A 19,848-nucleotide genomic window follows, 5' to 3' on the forward strand; every position below is an offset into this window, starting at 1 on the left:
GATGCCTAGATGTATTCTTTTAATTTCATGACTTTTGGTATAAACACCCTTATACTTATCCATCATTACGTTTTGACTCCCCAACTATATAATTCAACAATCTTATATATATGTACTTAGCTAAATATCCATTTTTAAGCAAACTAATAAATTCTTCTTCAAATTTCAATATCATGAAACTGTTGTAGAATTATTTGTGCTTTCATTGTATATTATATTTCTTTTTACTTTTAATTTGATGCTTGTAATAGCAACAAGACATTTACTCAAGTTTAGCATACTAAATTAGTTATTACAAGTTCTTTTAAAACTTGATAAAGAAATATAAAAGGAGCTTTCCACCATAAAAGCTACATACGGTTTTTATACATTAATTAAAGGGCAAAACCTTATACATTTATTTAAAAAATGGAATTTACGAATGTCATACATTGTTTTGAATGTGGAAAAAACATGATGCTTTTATATTTTTTTTATTGGCTTGCTATTTTAAGAGCCTTTTTTATTTACGATCCGGGCCCTGAATTTTTTTACATTCTTGAAGACGGCACTGTTAAGAGGGAGACTACCCTTTTCGCCACATGGTGCCCCCATAAGCATGCATGAAATCCCTCAAAAAATGTGAAGCGAGACTACCTTCTATGGTGGGGTAACTTCACTATGTGATGGAAAAGTGTAGCGGTGCAACGGCAGTGTGGATAACTGGATATGGTGACTCCGTGGATGACCAGGGGCGAGTCATCCTTCTTCTCGCCTTGCATTGGATAGCCTCATAGTCATAGTGTTGAATGAAAGTCGCATGGTCATTTCAAAACAGGCTAACAAACAATACTGTATGCATATATTCTTCTACCATTTGGTGTATTAATGATGTATGATTCCCGTTATTATTATTATTATTATTATTATTATTATTATTAGGGATTTGCTAAATACAGCCCTAAAGGCTGTGTTTAAGGTGCATAAATTGTTTGTACATTTACCATGAAAATCAGGAGGCAAACTTTTAATATGAAAGGTACAAGTTTTTTTTATGCACGTTAAATACTTACTAAGGGATTATTATTATTATCAAGTGTGTTGCCATCCATAGCACATGAACTTGTTAATTTTACATTTGCGATTTTTAACTTTACTTACAAACATACATACTACATGTTATCCTTAATAGAAACACATGTTATCATATTAATCTAGGTATGAAGCAATACGAAATTACCTGCAAATAGCACAATCAAAAGCGCCGAGATATAAAGGCGTTAATCAATGAACTTTGTAGGACCTTCAATAAAAATTTTTTTTTTCACAATTGCACATGATAACTCATGTGGACTCGACATACAAGAAACTGAAATTCATAAAGTCAAATTTTTTTCTGAACACGAGTTCATTTATGCTTGACCATCTTCAATAGTCAATGTGATCAACCAAAGGTTGGTCGTTGGTGATGAGGCAACAACACTGGACTCATTGAGTCTCTTCGGCGTGATCAGTTGGAAGGCCCGTGCTATGGGACTATAGGTGGTGTGATGGGAATTAAGCTATGGTTGTGGACTTGTGGGTTTTGAGCCCCAATAATTCAACAATATTGTATGAGGGAAGTTAAAATGTAAATAGACCTTATCGTTACCTAGATAGAAAGAGTTGTTTTTCCATGTTATCACTTATTTACTTCTTGAAAAAGGACAAGTAGATTGAGTGTCCTTTTAAATTGGTAAAACTTCGAAAGTACGACTCTTACATGTGAAAACTTAGCAAAGGCTAGTACAAAAAATGTATATATGATCGAACATATGAGACCATTTATGGTATTGTTCGTTCCTTTATCGGTCACATTATGTACCTTATATCACATCCGATCCTTATAATTTTTTGAAAACCTATAATCCATTAATTTCCAACTCTACAAATATCTGTAGTCTCCACCTTAATATCTATCAATTATACACAATATATAAATAAAACATATTTGTTTAAACTTGAATTGAGGCAAATCTATGCCCTAGCTTGTACAAAGATACCTCAAATAAAGCAGGCTAATTCAAATGGATATATACATATACTCCAATAGTCCAATGATAAGAACAACCAAGGGCCCTGTCACGTGCCATTCATCTTCAAAGACACCATTGAGGATAGCCTAAGCATTAGGGTGTGTTTATAACATCTACCAGCTTAATTTATGTTTATGACCATCCTTCATCAACAACTTCATCATTAATGATAGTTGTTGTTTTGTCTCACACTATAAATAATGAAAATGAAGGTGAGTGAGTTCTTCTTTATACACACATGCGAGGCATGTTCTGTATGTAGGTCCTGATATATATAGTCATGCGTGGGAGTCCTTTAGAGAAAATCAAGGATATGTATTTGGACTTTTGGTCATACAAACAAATGTTGGAAAGAACAATTCAAACTTTTATATGTGAATACCTTTTGTAATTATATGAAATGAGTATGTTTCAATGATAATTAATTTTATGAAAGTTTTTCTATATGTAAAATATGATGACTAAACTGTTGTTTCATATGCTAACTTTTTAATTTGTTCTCATGACAAAATGTACAGTAAGTAAAGTGTTTTCGGCCAGCAAGCAGAATCCAATAAACAAGTTGCTGATTGCCCTGATTATATATGGAACATTTACCTGTTTTGAGTCTTACTTTTCAAATTTGTGAGGATAGATACTTTGTTTGAGTCTCGCTTTTCATATTTATGGGATGGATTAATAGGGAATTTTTTATTTCTTGATTTTTAACCCAGACATCCATATAAATTAGGATAGGAAAGGGATTAATCATGTATTTTACCTTTTGTACATGATTACCCATTAAACTGGAAATATTGACATGTATCACTCATAAACTTTTCAAATCTGGATATGGTTGACAAAACTGCATTGCATGCTTCGTAAGTTCGTATATGAAGTTTCTAAAAATATATTTTTTTGCTTATAATTCCTATATATCCAAATTATATACCTCCGTACGTGTATGTTGTGACTTTAGTTTTGGTCACGTGTTCTTGTATTTATTTTTCATAACACAGAATAATTTACACCTTTAATAAATAATCTAACAGATTAAATATTTTGAACTAACTTTTGTACACGTTTGTTTAGATTTTAGAAAAGAAGGCAATGGACTTGCGGTTTTGGGCTGGGATGATGATGGTGGTGAGATAAACAGGCCGAGGGCTTATGGTCCAGTAGCTGTACTGGATCAAGGGATTTATTCAGGATTGTTTTTGGATTAGAATTCTTAATAATGATATTAATACTCCAATACTATCGTACTAAGCGTTTTAATACTACGTCTCGTATTGTGTTACATTTGAGGATGAAAATTACATTTATATTTGTGTCAATGTTTTATTATTGTTAGTCTTATTATATTTGAAGTTTGCTAACCCGCCTTTCTTACTTCGAGCTTGCAAGTTGGATGAGTTTATTATGTTATATATCTTTTACATCATATCAAAATTTTAATATACGTTATATGTGATCAGTCCTCCATGTGGGTATTAGAATAGTATGTTTCGTGTTATTTAGTTGATACTCGATTACTCGTACGTATATGATATGGTTTTCGTTATGTTATGGGCTTTCTTTTGACATGTCAAAGCAATGCATTTGTGGGGCGTTTTGGACTTTGAGGCATTTGCTGCTTAGAATAAAGGATGTTAAAGAGGGCAACAAAATTTGGGTTAACTTTTTAGAGTTGTTAATACTTTATTGGGCGTGTTGGACCTTGACTTCTGCTTAAAAGCCTTAGAAGGATATCGAACTTTTCATACCTATATATATGGGATTGGAGACAATCAAATAAAAACAGTTTTAAAATAAGAACATGGTGAGAACACTTAAAATCTACTTTTTGATGCATTAAAAGTCCATAAAACTAACATAATGTATAACTAATTATCATTGTTTAAGTGTTTAACAACACATTGGTCTGTCAAAATCGAGAAAATCATGTTTTTGTTTTGTGCATCCATCTTAGATGCATATTCATCAAAATAATACATCCAACAACATGATTTTTTTAATTTTGACTGATCAATGTGTTGTTAAACATTTAAATAATGCTAATTAGTTATGCACCATGTTAGCTTTATGGACTTTTAATGCATCAAAATGATGTTTTTAAACGTTCTCGCCGTTCTTATTTTAAGAATGTTTTTACCATAGTATTACCCTATGGGATGGAATGCTATTGAGAAATCATTTGAGCAAACTCACTAAAGATTACTCGTCTATCACACAATATTAGAAACTAGTATATACATACATATACTAGTACTTATGACTTATGATTTTATATACATAGTATTTGTTTTTCAGTAATGCCGTACAAATTTTTTTTTTTTAATATCTATAAATGGTAACTCAGCTCACAATTTATGTAGAGCAAAATTGTAAGCAAGCTCATTGTGTAAAATGGTATATTACGGAAATTTATATTTATTTATTGATTTGCTCGTAACATCTAAAAGGATTTGTCCAACGACAGAGTTGTTATTAATCTACATAAAAACTTGTATATTTGATATCAAAAGTCTTCCTTTTAATTTTGTGGTAAAAATACAATTAATTTAAGCACGTTAATGACACCCATAGGTTTATCGTTAACAAAAGTCATTTAAAATTAGTCTGATCAAAATGAACATGAAATGCGGTAAACTGCATGCGAAGACAAATCCATTACCAAATAAATTTGCATACTTTTAAAAAAAAAAAAAAAAAGGTAAACAGTAAAAACAGAAGAAGGATTGTTGTGGAAGAACAGTTGTGTGTTGTGTGATGATGGATTATTCAGTGCAGCCACAGAGAAAGGGCTGCTAAGCTGCAGAAATTTGCAATTTTTGCACTACAAAATGGATGATGGGGTCAGAGAATCCCAAAAGTTGACTACCAAACAACAACATAAAGTCATTAAAAACCTTGACATCTTTCAAAATAAGAATGAGTCAACAGACACATACATACACATCACACTATTTATTTAAATAATGATGATACGTCTTTTATTCAAAATTTAAACATCTTAACTTTGTAAGGACTTGATATCATCTAGTATTACTCTCATGGTTCATATGTAACACGTTGGATCTATAACTAATGCTACAAACTTAATTTGAATACAAAGAAAAAACATAAATATAAAATTCAAGTATCATACTGTATACTGTACATTGTATGGATCAAATCTATTTCAAGAATTCTAGTCCTATATAGCGATAAATATGTATCATTACTTTTAAGGGTTTAGTGTCTCTAAGTGTAATGAACTATAACCGAATGTCTATGTAATGAAATGATTAATTCAGATATTTATATTATGTAATGAACTTGATATTCTGTCTATTTAATGTAATCTACCGGGTAACCTCTTACGTGTAACACATTGATGCCACGTCAGATGCCAAGTTGGAATCAGATGCGACGTCATACGCCAAATTGGATACACACAATAGACATTAAGCCATAATTAATTACATCTTGTAGACTTCTAGTGGAATTCTAATGCTGGTCATCTTTTGTGACGCATTTCTTTGAACTTCCGGCAACTCCATTTTATCCGGTGAACACCTTCGTCAACCAAGTTTTCCGGCAAAGAAACACATTAAAAGAAAATAATCAATACACCATCATCAATTATATAGTCACGTAAGCCATCATCAATATATTAACCTGCATCTGTTCATAGTTCTTCCACATCAAATACATTTTAAGGAAACCATTTCACTGAAATTAACTTCATATACTTTTAGAAAGATACAACCATATCATCCTTGTAATATAATCACCATTTGTACCTCCAAAAACAGGCAAAATTCACATACAAAAGGATTGGCTACATGTAACTGACCAAAATCCAATGGTCAATCTACCTATCGGTAACCTTTCTAAGTCGTTCAATTATACAATCATATTTGTTTATGCAAAAACCATCTTAAAAGCTGTAAATGTTAACTACCATGCCCATTGTTACCTATCACTATTCTTTGAAAAAAATTCATCTTTTGAATCTGAAAATAAATATAAAGATTCATTATATTTAATTAGCTAATAAGCTCCTTTTTCTTTATTTTAAACAACATTATCAAGCTGTTAAACTAAGAGTTACATTCACAAAATTCCCCAAACCCTTATATAGTAAGAATTGTCAAAGAGTTAATTGCCAATTGGGTGGGGTAGGATCGAGAAGAATAACGGTTTTCCGGTGGTAAAAGCTGCGGCGGCGATGAAGGATCCCGGTACGACGGTTCCATTGACGATGAAATCGAAGTTTGATGGTCCGTTACAATTCCGATGCCGGAGCAATTAATCATCTGCCACAACCATTTTTTCCGGCGAGCCTTTCGACCAAAGAAAAACTCAACCTCCAATCGATTGGTGAGGGTTTGTGTATGTATATTGCCGATTTAGTGGAATTTTGATATATCTCTGGTGTCTTCAGAGAGTTGATGGTGGCTGCCCGTGGTCATATTTGAAGGAAAATAGGAGGGTGGCTGACGGAGAAGAAGAGGACGGCTGTTTATACATGTATGCATTATCAAATCCTTCTTATTTTGCCTAGTCATTTGCCATGTAGTTATAAATAAACGAGTCACAGCCACATCGGCAACAAAAATAAAAAGGTAACCGACTACCTATTTAACCAGTCATCCATTACATAGTTCATTACACTCAGAGACACTAATCCCTACTTTTAACTTTTAATGCCAACTTTCACAAAACTAGCTGAGAAACAATATATAGTGCACATGATCCAAGGATTCCATCAACAATCATGGTGGGCCGGGTTAAATTTATTAGGAAACATTATAGGGATTAATAAGTAGGCCGGACCAAATGTGCAAATATATGAGTATCATCAGGATTCTTGCAAATAAGCATATGAATTTGAAAATGAACAACACTTTTCCTGTTTCCACAAACATGACAAACAAGATCTTGACACATGAGTCTAACACAAACACATATATACCACACAAGCTCTCATTAGTTAGGTGCAACCCCTTTTGACATTTTAATTTTACACTCAACAAGAATAGACATAGTTAATTTCCTAAAAGGCATTTTTTCTTCCAGGAAGAAATTAAAGCTACAATACAGTTTGATTAAAGCTCTAGAATGTACTTTAATTAGCTGTCACGTACTAACCCATCTTATCTATTTGTTTATGTCCCTGAAGCAGACAAATTTCTTTAGAAGGTCAATGCATTTATCTTTAAAAAAATGATTTTGTTTTAATTAATGTATGTGATTTGAGATGTTACATATTTATCGATGGGAACACATATACTGATATACCCATGATTTGTGTATCTTTATTTTTCATATATTCTAATCAAACAATGATCTTGCAGTTTTTAGACTCCATCTCTAGCTTCTATTATGGCTTTTCTTTATGTCAATTTTCTAAATCTTTGTTCCCCAAGTTGGCTTTTTCTAATAAAGTATTTCATTTTTCTAGTCAAGTTTTTTGTTTTTTGTGGGTATCATAGTCAGTGATAAAGGTTGAATTGGCTAGTTCACATGTACAAGTAATATTAAACAAATATACATGTTCTTTTAATATGTTCTTTTAATATGAACATATATGATATGTGTATATCTAATTAATTACCGGCCACTAAAACGCGTGATAATTAACTTATTTTTTCATTGTAGTTTTTTATAGACAAGATGAACTAATTAAGTGCAATCCGTGTCAACTAATTAAACCAAGTTATATATGCGTGTCTGCTGTAAGCTAGTATCGAGTAGCATCGGCTCAACGTCAACTAAATCAAGTTGGTTGTTTGTTAATTATGTTGATTAGATGTCGTTTATTGGATGATGCCAGTAATGTTATTAGCTTTAAGACACTTGCACTTTCTTAAGAACACTGAAATAATTAGGATCTATATACACATCAGCTCAACCAAAAGATACCTCAAATTCAAATATGCAGGCTAGCTTTATATATAGTCTTAACATTTGAAACTATAGAAAAAATGGATTGCCAAAAGGAACAGGTTTTCTTTTTTTTTTTTTTTTACCATCTCTACATTCTAAGAATAATATTAGAAAAAGAAAGAACTAATTAAAAGTGAGGAAACCCAACCCCCATATATGATTTTCACAAAATTACCAATCTTCTCTCTAGCTAGTAGTACTAGAGATCATGATGTCAAGGATATATATGATGATGATCATGATCTTGATATGATGATGATCATATATATATATATATATATAGCTAGTAGTACATGAGCTTTTCTACATCTTTGGTTTCATCAACAAAAAAGTTGAGATGGTTGTTGTCAATAAGGTTACTACTAGTGCAAAGATTTGTACTGATGAGCTGCTTAATCTCTTCAAGGCTAGAGTCCATTGAAGAAGAATCCACATAATTATTATAACCTTTTCCTTTCTGATCATAAATTGCTCCAAATTCCTTGCAAGAATCACTGTGCAGATTTCCCATATTGTTTTGATGATCATGCATTTGACCAACAATACTACCTGCATACTGATCATAATGACAACTTCCATCATCAGAATTAGAACTGCAACTAGCTTGCTGATGATCACCACCTCCAAACATCACAAGGCTAGAACTACTGTCTTTCACACTGTGGTAACTTTCCATGGGACCCAAATTACCATTATTATAGGCATGATCTTGTGATTGTAGAACAGGATAATGATTATGATGATCAGAAATAGTAGCAACAGTTGTTGTTGTTGTAGGGCTTGATGGGATAGATAGGTTTTGATGATCATGATAGCAACCAGAAGTATTATTTGTACTATACAAATAAGATGAAGGTGGTGATGATGAGGCTGATAGTGGACCATTATTGTGAAAACTTGATAGTGATGGTGGGTAACTACTGTAGTTTGTTGTTGAACTAGAAGAATTACTATTGAAAGATTGAAGATGATGATTATGATGAAAAGGTTTTCTAAATTCATGATGAGGCATGGAGATTAAGCTGCTCATCATCTTCTTTTTTAGCTTTGTGTTCCAGTAGTTCTTGATATCATTATCTGTTCTTCCTGGTAATTGTGCTGCCATTATTGACCATCTGCACATTACATATATATAGCTTATTAATATATTAGCATCACACATATCATGAAACCACCAACACACACACAAAAAAAAAATGTCCCGTTATCATATACTCTCGGTTTTCTACAACTAAACGTATAGACCGGCCCTTAAATGTTTCAAATTACTAAAATAGAGAAATTAAGAAAGAGAGGGATGAGGATGAATAATTAATTAAGTACCTGCTACCAATGCTAGCAAAGAGAGTACAAATAACTTTATCTTCATCATCAGAAAATTCACCATGCTTGATATTAGGTCTCAAATAATTCAACCATCTCAACCTACAACTCTTTCCACATCTCTTCAATCCTACAAACATTAAATTAGTTTTCGAAATTATCAAACACTCATATATAGTACAAAAAAAATGACATCTTATATATGGTTACACAAGTGATCATGAGGTAAATTAAAATAGTAGTGAAATATAGAATGAATAAAAATACCTGCTTTTTGAGGAAGGGCAATCCAGTTACCACCAGTGCCATTGGTTTGTATGTACTCTTTAAGCCTTTTATCTTCTTCAGGTGACCATGGCCCTTTTTTCACATTTGCCTTGTCACAACATGGAGCTCTTCCCATCTTAATTTCAATTAATCTTTTCGTACCTTTTTGATCCACTACTTATTATTTATAAATTTGGAAGGAATTGAAGAAGAAAAGGGCCGCGGGTAGTTATAGTTGTGAAGTTGTGGATTTATGTGCTTAAGAAGAAGAAGAAAAAGATGACTTGTTGGTGGTCTAAAAAATCAACTGTTTAATTTGTTCTATTCCAAAGGAAGTGACAGGGGAGCTTAAGTCAATGGCCTCTTACTTTATATAAGTAATAATTCCACAAACTTCAAAACATTATATATATACATCCTTATTTTAGATATTGATCAATCCAAAATATATAATGTACTTTTGGGTAATTGGTATATTCATGCACTTTCACAAAATTCTAAAATTCAGCTTTGGTTACAAGCTTAACAATAACTATCTTTTCTAATGGCCAACGGAAAATTTTCACTAGTAAAAAGGGTTAACAGGGTGACTGATGGACTGACAACACAACTAGTTACAATTACGTGAAGCTCGAAAATGTAAGATACCATAGAGAGACCTCTAACAAAAGATAATGATCAGTACACCACTCAGTTTTAGTCGTACACCAAATATGCATAAGAAACCTACGTTGTACTGTACAACACTGTGAAACATGATTGGTGGTGTACACCTAAAACTAGATGGCTAAAACATTAACAATTACACTCGTTTCATATATTTACAACAAACGTTTAAATTTTATGTAAATTATTATCATAATAAATAAGGAATTGTTGCTAAAAAACAAGGGCTGATTAAAGTTTTTGTCAATTAAAGAGAAATAAAATTGTTTCACATAAAATTAAAAGTGGTATAATTCATTCAAATTTTTGTTTTTATCAGATAGACTTATTTTCATATTTTCCTTTCAATTAAAGCTGTGTATATATACTCGAAAACTTTCATTAATCATATGGCAATCCATGTGTATCAAAAAAGGTACTGGTATGTACACCATCTACTTTTAACCGTACATCATCAAACATGTTTCACGATGTTATACAATACAACACTTTAAAGCATATTTGATGGTGTACGATTAAAAATAAGTGGTGCACAGATCATTACCCGTCAAAAAAATGACGTGACAATTGAATACGAATGTGGGTATTCACTTGCAACGTCAATATATATATATATATACACGTGGATTGTTTCTTTCACATATTTATATCAAGAAAATTCTATTCTTTTTTTCTTTTTGAAAGTTGAATTTCGATTCAAAGGTGTTGGAGATAATTTTAACCAGATATTTATGGACTTCCAACCACATTCTCATGGAAAATACCTTTGAGATGAGAATCTCAAGGCTCGAAAGGCTCGAATCCAAGACCTTTGGATAAACTCACCTTCGAGCCACATAGTAGATTTTGAAAAATCTAAATAAATACTCATTTCATGAAAAATCCTATAAATTAAATGACCTTTTCTTTGTATACCATTATGTATTTACTTAATTTCCCATTGGTAAAGTTACTATATTATCAATTGTATCCTAATCCATATGATTAAAATATGAATCCACAAGGAAGAACCTTTTTTGCGTGAGGTGTCTTTTTTTAATATCCTACTTTCTCAATGGATCCAAAGTCTCTGCCCTAATAATAGAATACAATTCATGTACGAAAATGATGGCCAATTTTTTATTCATTTTGAAAAGTTGATGGTCATTTCAATTTCTTTGTTCGTTCTTTATTTATTTCATATTTGTGTTTCTTTTTATAAATGGCAAAGCCAAGTCAATGTGGGTACACTAATATGTGCTCATATGCAATTATATATGACTCCCTATTAAACCTGTTACCTTTTAGTAAAAGAAAAAGTAAATGCTAACTATTTAAATCAAAAGTTACGACGAATATATTCAATTTAATTAAAACATTTCATATATAGTAGCATGAATCTGTCGAGATGTGTAGTCTCGTATGAAATATATGCACACATGATTCATCAATAATGCTAAATTAATTAGATTGTATTTATTGAAGATGATTGCTATCGATTCTTTTATCTATTTATCTTACAATTAAAAGAGCAGGTTAGACACACTTTGACAACTTTTAAAACTCTTGAAAATATATATATATTTTTTCTCCTCTATCCTACTACTTTTTTATTTTTATTTTATTTCCATCTTTATTTTTTAAATTAAACTTCGTTATTAACAAATTATGGATCTAAAGTCCAATCTATTATATTTTATAATCACTATAACTATTTTCTCTATTGCTATATAATTATAATTAAGTTCATTTTCTTTTTGTTTTAAATCCATAAAATCACTATCAATAATATTTAAAAAAAAAATTTTGTTGCTTTTAAACATTAAAATATAAATTAGTTTGTTCCAATAAATTATATTGATAATTTGGTAAATATACAGTAGAGATCGATGGCGTAACATGCATCGAATTAGGATTGCTACAATATCAACTTCTTCCGAACTACGTACTATTACGCCTTCTATTTACTGTTTACCACCTAAAATTCAAAGAAAGTTAGATAAAAACTGGCATCTATATATAGACCACATCCAATATCGATCTCTTGCCTTTTCTTGTGGAATTAGCAACAAAAAATGTTTTCTCGCGTGGGTCCAAACCCCCGGGAATAGATGACCAATTTTGGGTCTAATTAATTAAACCAATAATTGAACAAGTTTTTTTCGAAATTTGAAACCCAAAAACTCAGAGTAGTCATGTATAGTACTTGCCGGTCAATGGCAGCCGGCCGGGTTACAGAACTTGACGTACAAGTGAGTGAAAAGAAACTAAAATCTAGCGATTAAACTATTAAATGCAAAGATAAACTAAAAAAATGAAGCATCAAATTAATACTACTTATAATTACTACTCAATAATATTTTTAGCTCTGGAAACGTTAACTTTTGATCTGATGTAAATTTTGAATTAGTTTCATTTCATTTGAAATTTGGGTACATTATCGCACTACATAACTGACGCATTCTCAAAACAAAATCCGTGAGAGAGAACGTCGACATTTCACATAGATTTCTCACGGTTTTGTTTCATAGGTGTGGGAAATGTTTTTTACGGATTTTCCCACGGCCCCAAAAACTTTCTCATGAGTTTCCCATGGCCCTTGAACGTCTGCGAGAAACTTTCCTATGAGTTTTGGGCCTCATGTAGTGTATTACTCTGTACACCTCTAACGACAGATTATTTTGGCCAATAATCAACACTTTTAGACTAGTAGTTATTTCTAGACACACTTGCTAAAATGTCACACTGCCTTGTGAGATCATTAGATCAGAAGCAGCTAGCCTATGCCTATCCCATCAATTAAGTAGTAGGATTCTTAGATTAGGCAATTATTTTGATTGTCACTGGGTCGATATATAGTGCATAGCAAAGTTAATACCCTGTTAATTTAGAACTTAATTAACAAATAAAGAAAATGTACATATGTACATTTGTAATAATCTCAAAGTTCATAGTACATTTTGAGCATATGATTTCTAATCATTTGCACGGAAGCTAGCTACTCGTTGTAAATAAAATAAAATCGGGCTTATTTCGTGATTTTGGAGTGATTTAAACCGACCGGACCAAACTGGGCTACGGCTAGGCCAACAACCGGGGTCGGACTAAAAGGTCCATTTGTACTAAAACGTAAAAACAAACTTTCCCAAGGTTATGTAGTATAGCATGATGGCTTTAATTAACTTTGACCGAATCTCAATATTCGTAAAAGATAGAGTTGACTTGTTTTTTAGTAATAAGTAATAGCTTATGAGCAATATAGTACAACATTTTTATTTTTCAAGTGGATATATAATACAACAATGGAAAAAAATAAGGTACGAAAATATAGATATTATAAATCACAATTGGTTTCAATTGAGGACAAACTAAGTGTTATCATGTCAAACATATATCATAAAATATGATCAAAGAAAGTTGACTTTTTTTATGTTTAAATCATACTCCGTAATTGATAACGGAGTTTTATGTTGTCATCAATGTGATCAAAGCTATATATTCACTATTTGTGGGTGTTTTTTTAATCACCTAGCTATTTGCATTTTTATAAAAGATCATGACATAAACTACTGTTGATGATGATCAATATCAACTTGTCAACCAAATCAAAAAATTGGAACAACCCTCTTTTTTTTTATATAGTTGTACTAATAAATATTTTTGTGGTGGTAAAGCAAACAAGTTAGGCAATTTATTTGATGGCTTGATGATGCGTATCAGAGCAAAACGATATGTTTTTTTCATGAGTGTTCAAACAAGTCAAGGAGGTCGACCAGTGATCGGACACGCACTTTCAGCATTTTCACCTTTTAGATGTTCAATTTGGCTTTTGATTATTTATACAACTATACGTAATTAGTTCCAACTAATTAAGTCACTTTGTAACATATATATATCGATATATTATTCTAAATCTCTATTACATGTGTAAGAAAGAGCATTGTATATATATATATATCTTAGTTGCAACCAGATATATTTGAAGAGTAACATCAAGTCATATAAGTTCGATCCCGTATCAACAAAACAATCATCTAGCTATCATCTATATGTAACAGAGAGAACTATATGTAACAAAGAGAATAACTTATATATATGGTAATAATACTCCAATCTAAATGCTACTAAGGGAAATTTAATCAATTCATTTAAACACACTACATATAATCACTCATTTATCAAAAGCATCTAAATTATATCTATACTATATTATATTAAAAAAAGGGACTATCTATAGACACCCTAAAAATTTGCTTAATACACCCCGGTGTTATTTTTAGCTAGTACATGTCATTAATTAGTTAATTATCCCACTAATAATATTATATTTATTTCCTCTATCTTGCTCTTTCTCTCTTCTCTTTCACATTAACAGAGAAGCATGCGCCTAACGTAACTCTAAATCCAGCTTTTTTCTAAATATCCACACAAGAAAAAAGAAAAACGAAAATTTGTACTAAAATGAGAGACAAAAATTGAGTAATTGACCCATGCACCTGTGAGCCATGACCTTTAAAAAAATGATTAGAAAATAAGTCAAAACGGGCATAATGGTATGCAGTAGGAAAACATTAGCCATTAGATTTACATTTGACAACATTTCAACCAAATCCTTTATTTTTTTATTTACACACTCTTTTTTCTTATGTATTTACGATCAAGTTTTTTGTCAATATTTTTCTCAAAGTATTACTTGTTTAGTCAACATCTTTGTTGTTTCTCTCATTAGAAGAGAATTTGGAATTCAGATTTACATAAATGAATAAAAAAGACAAGTTGAAAAAACTTTTTATATCTAAGAATATATTTCAGATAATTTATTTTTTTAAAAGATAAGAATAAAATATTATTGATTTGATTAGATATTTTTGGTAAGTAGTATTCTTGAAAAAATAAATAAAACTTTTAAAGTTATGAGAGAAATATAATTTAGGGGGTGTAACTAGTACCATAGGGACCTATAGCAGCTCCTTAAAAAAATAGTCTTCTTGTTGAAAATTAGGGGAGAATTGTCTAACATGCCCTTAATGATTAAATCCTATTATCAGTCATTTATCTTTTAAAAAATATATGCATTAACTTTTTACATTAATTAGTTTTACATCAATTATCTATACAACTCAACGTCATCTCTTCCACCAACAGTCGCCTCCACCACCATCGACTCTCCCCGCTATCTCCCTACTTTTCCCATCTCTCCCCAACCTGTCCTTACCTTTTCTATCTCTTCCCAAGCTCTCTCCACTTACAAGGATTGCCTAGCAACCCCTTCATATATCCCTCTTCACTTGAAAGCAGATAAAAGAAAACACAAAGGAAAATAATTAAGGTGACATTTAAGATGGTGACAAAAAACAAGAGTTCTCCCCAAAGCACTCACCACTTATGAGATACCCAACGGTCGGGATATATAGTGTTCCCTTGGAAGAAAACGGGTACCGGAAAACTCATCAGGGCATTACTAGTGGCCTCATTGTCATATGTATCAATAGAAATTTAAAAAGAACTCATGTAACCCAAGTGATGTGATAATGTTATAATCAATTTCTTACTAAAAGGACAAAATAAAATTCCTATATATCTCGTGTTTTATATTCATATTTCCGTGAATATTTTGTAAAACATATCAACTTATAGTCAGTAGTGGCTCAAAGGTAAAGCAAGTGAAACAAGGGCTTTAGGCCACAAAATTTTATAGGCCTCATAATTTAAAAATTATACATAGAATATAATACAAACGAAAATTAAAATAGCTTAAGAAAATAAGAAATACGTATAAAATGATGTACTAAATGATATGTGACCATATACCTACACTTACATGTATATAGGTGTGAATAAATCAAGTGTACTAAATATGAACAATTTTATTAATACGAAAAGCCATGTAATAAAATTCGCTTTAGACCTTTTATTTGGTTGAGCCGCCTCTGCTTATAGTGATAAACTGATAATAATAAATGTTACGAAGTTAACATGATTTTGTATAAGGGGAAAAAAAAGGCGGATGGTATCCCGACCAGACTTTTGGTAATTAAACCAGACTATTTGCAGTGATTATCGCTGCAAATAGTGGTGTTTTTGTCCATATCCAACTATTTGCAGCGATTACCGACAGGGGACCCGCTATTTTTTTGCCAGATTTGCCATTACAGACAGGGGACCCGCACTATTTGCAGCATCGCTGAAAATAGTAGGTGTGGTCGGGATACCAAAAAAGCTTGGTTGGGATACGGTGTGCGGAAAAAAAAAATCCATAAATGGAGTTGTTAAATGTTGGTTAAAATAAGTACTACCAGATTTCAAAGGCTATATATATAGATGAGTGGTTAATGTTGCTTTACCTAACAACATATCATTTCTTACTTTTTGTGCCCAATCATCATAATACTCCATATTTTTGTAAAGGAACCTGTTTTGGGTTGACATGTGTTCGATGTGTGCAATCATTAGCATCTATATACAACTTAACCACCTACTATCATAACTACCCAATCCTTTGGAAATATAGGATTGGCAATATCTTTAGCCTAGCTAGCTATCGCAAATTGTAATTGATACCAGTCTAGAAGTGGTTTTCCTCTTTTCCAACTACCAAAATACGAAATACGTTATTTACAATACTTTTACATAACCAAACGACCAATTTAGTCATATCTAAAAGACTGATAATTGAAGCTTACAGCCTTACACTAAAGCATGAACAGTTCATTCTACAAGCTGTAAAATGAAAAGATATCGACTAAACATTATTACAAAAAACATATGACCAAACAGGATATGGAGAATTAATACTTGTACTTCAAAAATAAAATAAATAAAGATTGGAGAATTGTATTTTATAATTATTATTTTTTTGTATCACAATAATGTGTATGTTAGCTAAGAAAACTAATGTAAAAATTTTGAATAATATATGAAATGTTTTTTATACCATAGATAAATATCATATGAAAACTTGGAGGCCAAAATGTAATGCATTATATTGAAGATATTTGTAAAACAATCAATAAATAATCATCATTGGGTCAATAATACAGTGATAAAGAAGTCTTTCATTGGGTTTAATTAGACAGGCCCAAGTTTGAGTCTAAAAACAAGGTTTTCTGACTTTCTCCTACTATGTTGTCGTATATTTGGACGGACTATTAGGAGTTTTTTCTCCTACTGTATTATATATTAGGTATTGGGTGAAGGGGCTCCCTAGTGTGAACAAAGTTAAGACGACATAGTATAGAGCATTCGTTGTGATATTCGATCTGCACCTGTCAAAAAAACAGTTATATTTTATAAGAGCTAATAACATATATAAGTGACAAGTGTTTGAGTTTTTTCCCTGAATCACCTGTAACGGCTTATGGTACATCTCGTAGTGTAGAGTACGTGCAGAGTTTCATCATTATACGGTGAGGTGTTCCCTGATTTCGAATTCTGAATAACTGTTAAAAACAAAAAAGACATATATATATTTCAGGTTTGAAACTTTCCGAAATAAAATCTTGAGCTAACTAACTATTTTCGGTCCAAGATGATCTGAATAAAAAACCGATATCCATTAACAGCATTATTAATACAAATTTTTCGTCCACAAGTACGAAAATTTGGAGATATACCATAAATGTAACATGACGACCTTTATTTTCCATGGTTGTGTATGTGCGCGAGTGAGAAAGAGAGCGCTATAAGACTGTATAGACTAAATGAAATCAATACTCAATAGGAGATTGACCAAAATCTAGTACGTACTATTCTTTATTCCCCATAATCAAATAACTAAGGAATCTTTTATTTGAAAATTATATCTATGTTTATTTAGGTGTAATGGATGTTTCAAAAATTCAACTCGACAGCTTATATCGACAAGAATAATTCAACGTATATTATTAATGCCAAACGTTTTAAATATCAAAAGCTTTGTAGGGTCGTATCGCTCCCATTTTTTAAATTTGCAATGGAAGAAAATTATATCATTTTGAATTGTCTATGTATCATATCGTTATTTTGTCATTGACAGCCACATTTGAAATCAGTAAATTAAAACAACTTTTTGAACTATGAAGTAAACGTTACATTATGAACATAAATTTATTAGTATTATTATTTTATTTTTAAATCACTCTTTATAAAGACGAGAGCAAGTACCTGCGCGTTGCGACGGTGAGATGGTGTGGTGATACCTAGGTCATAGAGTATGATAGGTTATAAGAGTTGATATGTCATAGAGTATGATAGTCAAATGCCTTAGCCGTACGGGCTCCGCCCTCGAATTTAAAAATTTGTCGAAAGTATATCGAATGACAAATCTAATGAAAGAGCATGAAATTTTAAGAACACCCATACAATTTTTATAATTTATTGATGTACGGTTTTTGAGATAAAAATTTTTGAATTAATTGGTGGAATAAATGATTTATGAAGGAGAGAGAAAAAAGATGATTGATTGAGATTTGAGGAGAGAGAAAGGGTATTATAGTTATTTTAAATAAATATAGAATAGATAGGAGGGGCATTTTGGGAAAGTACTTAAAATCAATATTGAAAATTTCAAATTTAATGTTGAAAATTTAGGAAAAAACTGCTTTATAATATAGTATAGATATAGATAAAGATAGCACAAGTATATCTAAAAGATATGTTACTTTTGATGAATATATTTTATGTGTCTGAAATACTAGTATGGCCATAAGCATTACGACTATAAACTTATAATTAGCAGAATTATCTAAAATTAAGTAGAATTAATTAACTAAACTTTAACTATATATAAGATAATAAGAAACGAATCATATAAAAAAACACTGATAGTTAACTTATAACATTGGTATGGTTTGAGGTTCTCTGAAAACAAAATTGAAATTGACCCAATCGATATATGGAAAATGTTAGTCATTAATAGTTACGTATGGCCCAGTATGTTGTTCTTTATAGTAGGCCTAAAAATCTCAGGAGTCATGCACTCATGCTAGAGCAAATATAATATACAGGAGACAAGCCCATTATTAGTTTGGGTCGATCATTTTAAAATAGAGTTATCCTTTTTGAGTTTTAACATCCTAGCATTCGTTATGATGAGGCCCATGCAAGGGCGGTTCTCTTTAGGAGCTAGTGGGAGCCCGGACCACCGTCGTTTTTTCGCTTAGTGATACTAATATATCCGTATTTCGTCCAAAAAAATTATATCTATTAAGTCGGCCTCCAAGGATTATTTTTTTAAAATTTTTAATAATTTTAATAGTCCAATAAAATTTAACTTTTTAGTTTTTATAACTCACAATTCACTTAATCTATTCACAATTATATGTTTTAGCCTACAATTTACAATCCACGTAACAAGGTCTTTCTTCCTTTTTTGATTTTTAGGCTTCAACAGAAAATAAATTTTACGTTTTTAGTTTTTATAACCCACAATTCACTAAGTTCATTCATGAATTGGTAATTTGAATGGAAAACTTAAATTATTAGTCTTATTTTGTTTGACCCGGTCCGATTTATTGTATTGCATGACCATAATATAATGTCTGAAACATAACAATGACAAAAGGAAAAAAAAAAAAAATCTAACCCCCACCGTTAAAACTTTCAAGATCCGCCACCGAGCCCATGAATTAATATGTGCCAATGCATGCGACGATGTTCCATAGTT

The 19,848-nt window shown here is 31.3% G+C and overlaps 1 protein-coding gene across 1 annotated transcript; it reads right to left on the minus strand.

Moving 5' to 3' along the window:
- Positions 1–7,943: 7,943 nt before the first annotated feature.
- LOC122605040 (transcription factor RAX2-like) lies at positions 7,944–9,880 on the minus strand. The gene is made up of 3 exons (XM_043777910.1): positions 9,561–9,880; positions 9,294–9,423; positions 7,944–9,085 (listed from the first exon to the last, which is right to left on the minus strand). Exons 1-3 carry the CDS (start codon positions 9,694–9,696, stop codon positions 8,254–8,256), a joined length of 1,098 nt encoding a protein of 365 aa, XP_043633845.1. The 5' UTR covers positions 9,697–9,880; the 3' UTR covers positions 7,944–8,253.
- Between the last annotated feature and the right edge of the window lie 9,968 nt (positions 9,881–19,848).

This window comes from Erigeron canadensis, chromosome 6, assembly GCF_010389155.1.
Source record: "Erigeron canadensis isolate Cc75 chromosome 6, C_canadensis_v1, whole genome shotgun sequence".
Taxonomy (NCBI): domain Eukaryota; kingdom Viridiplantae; phylum Streptophyta; class Magnoliopsida; order Asterales; family Asteraceae; genus Erigeron; species Erigeron canadensis.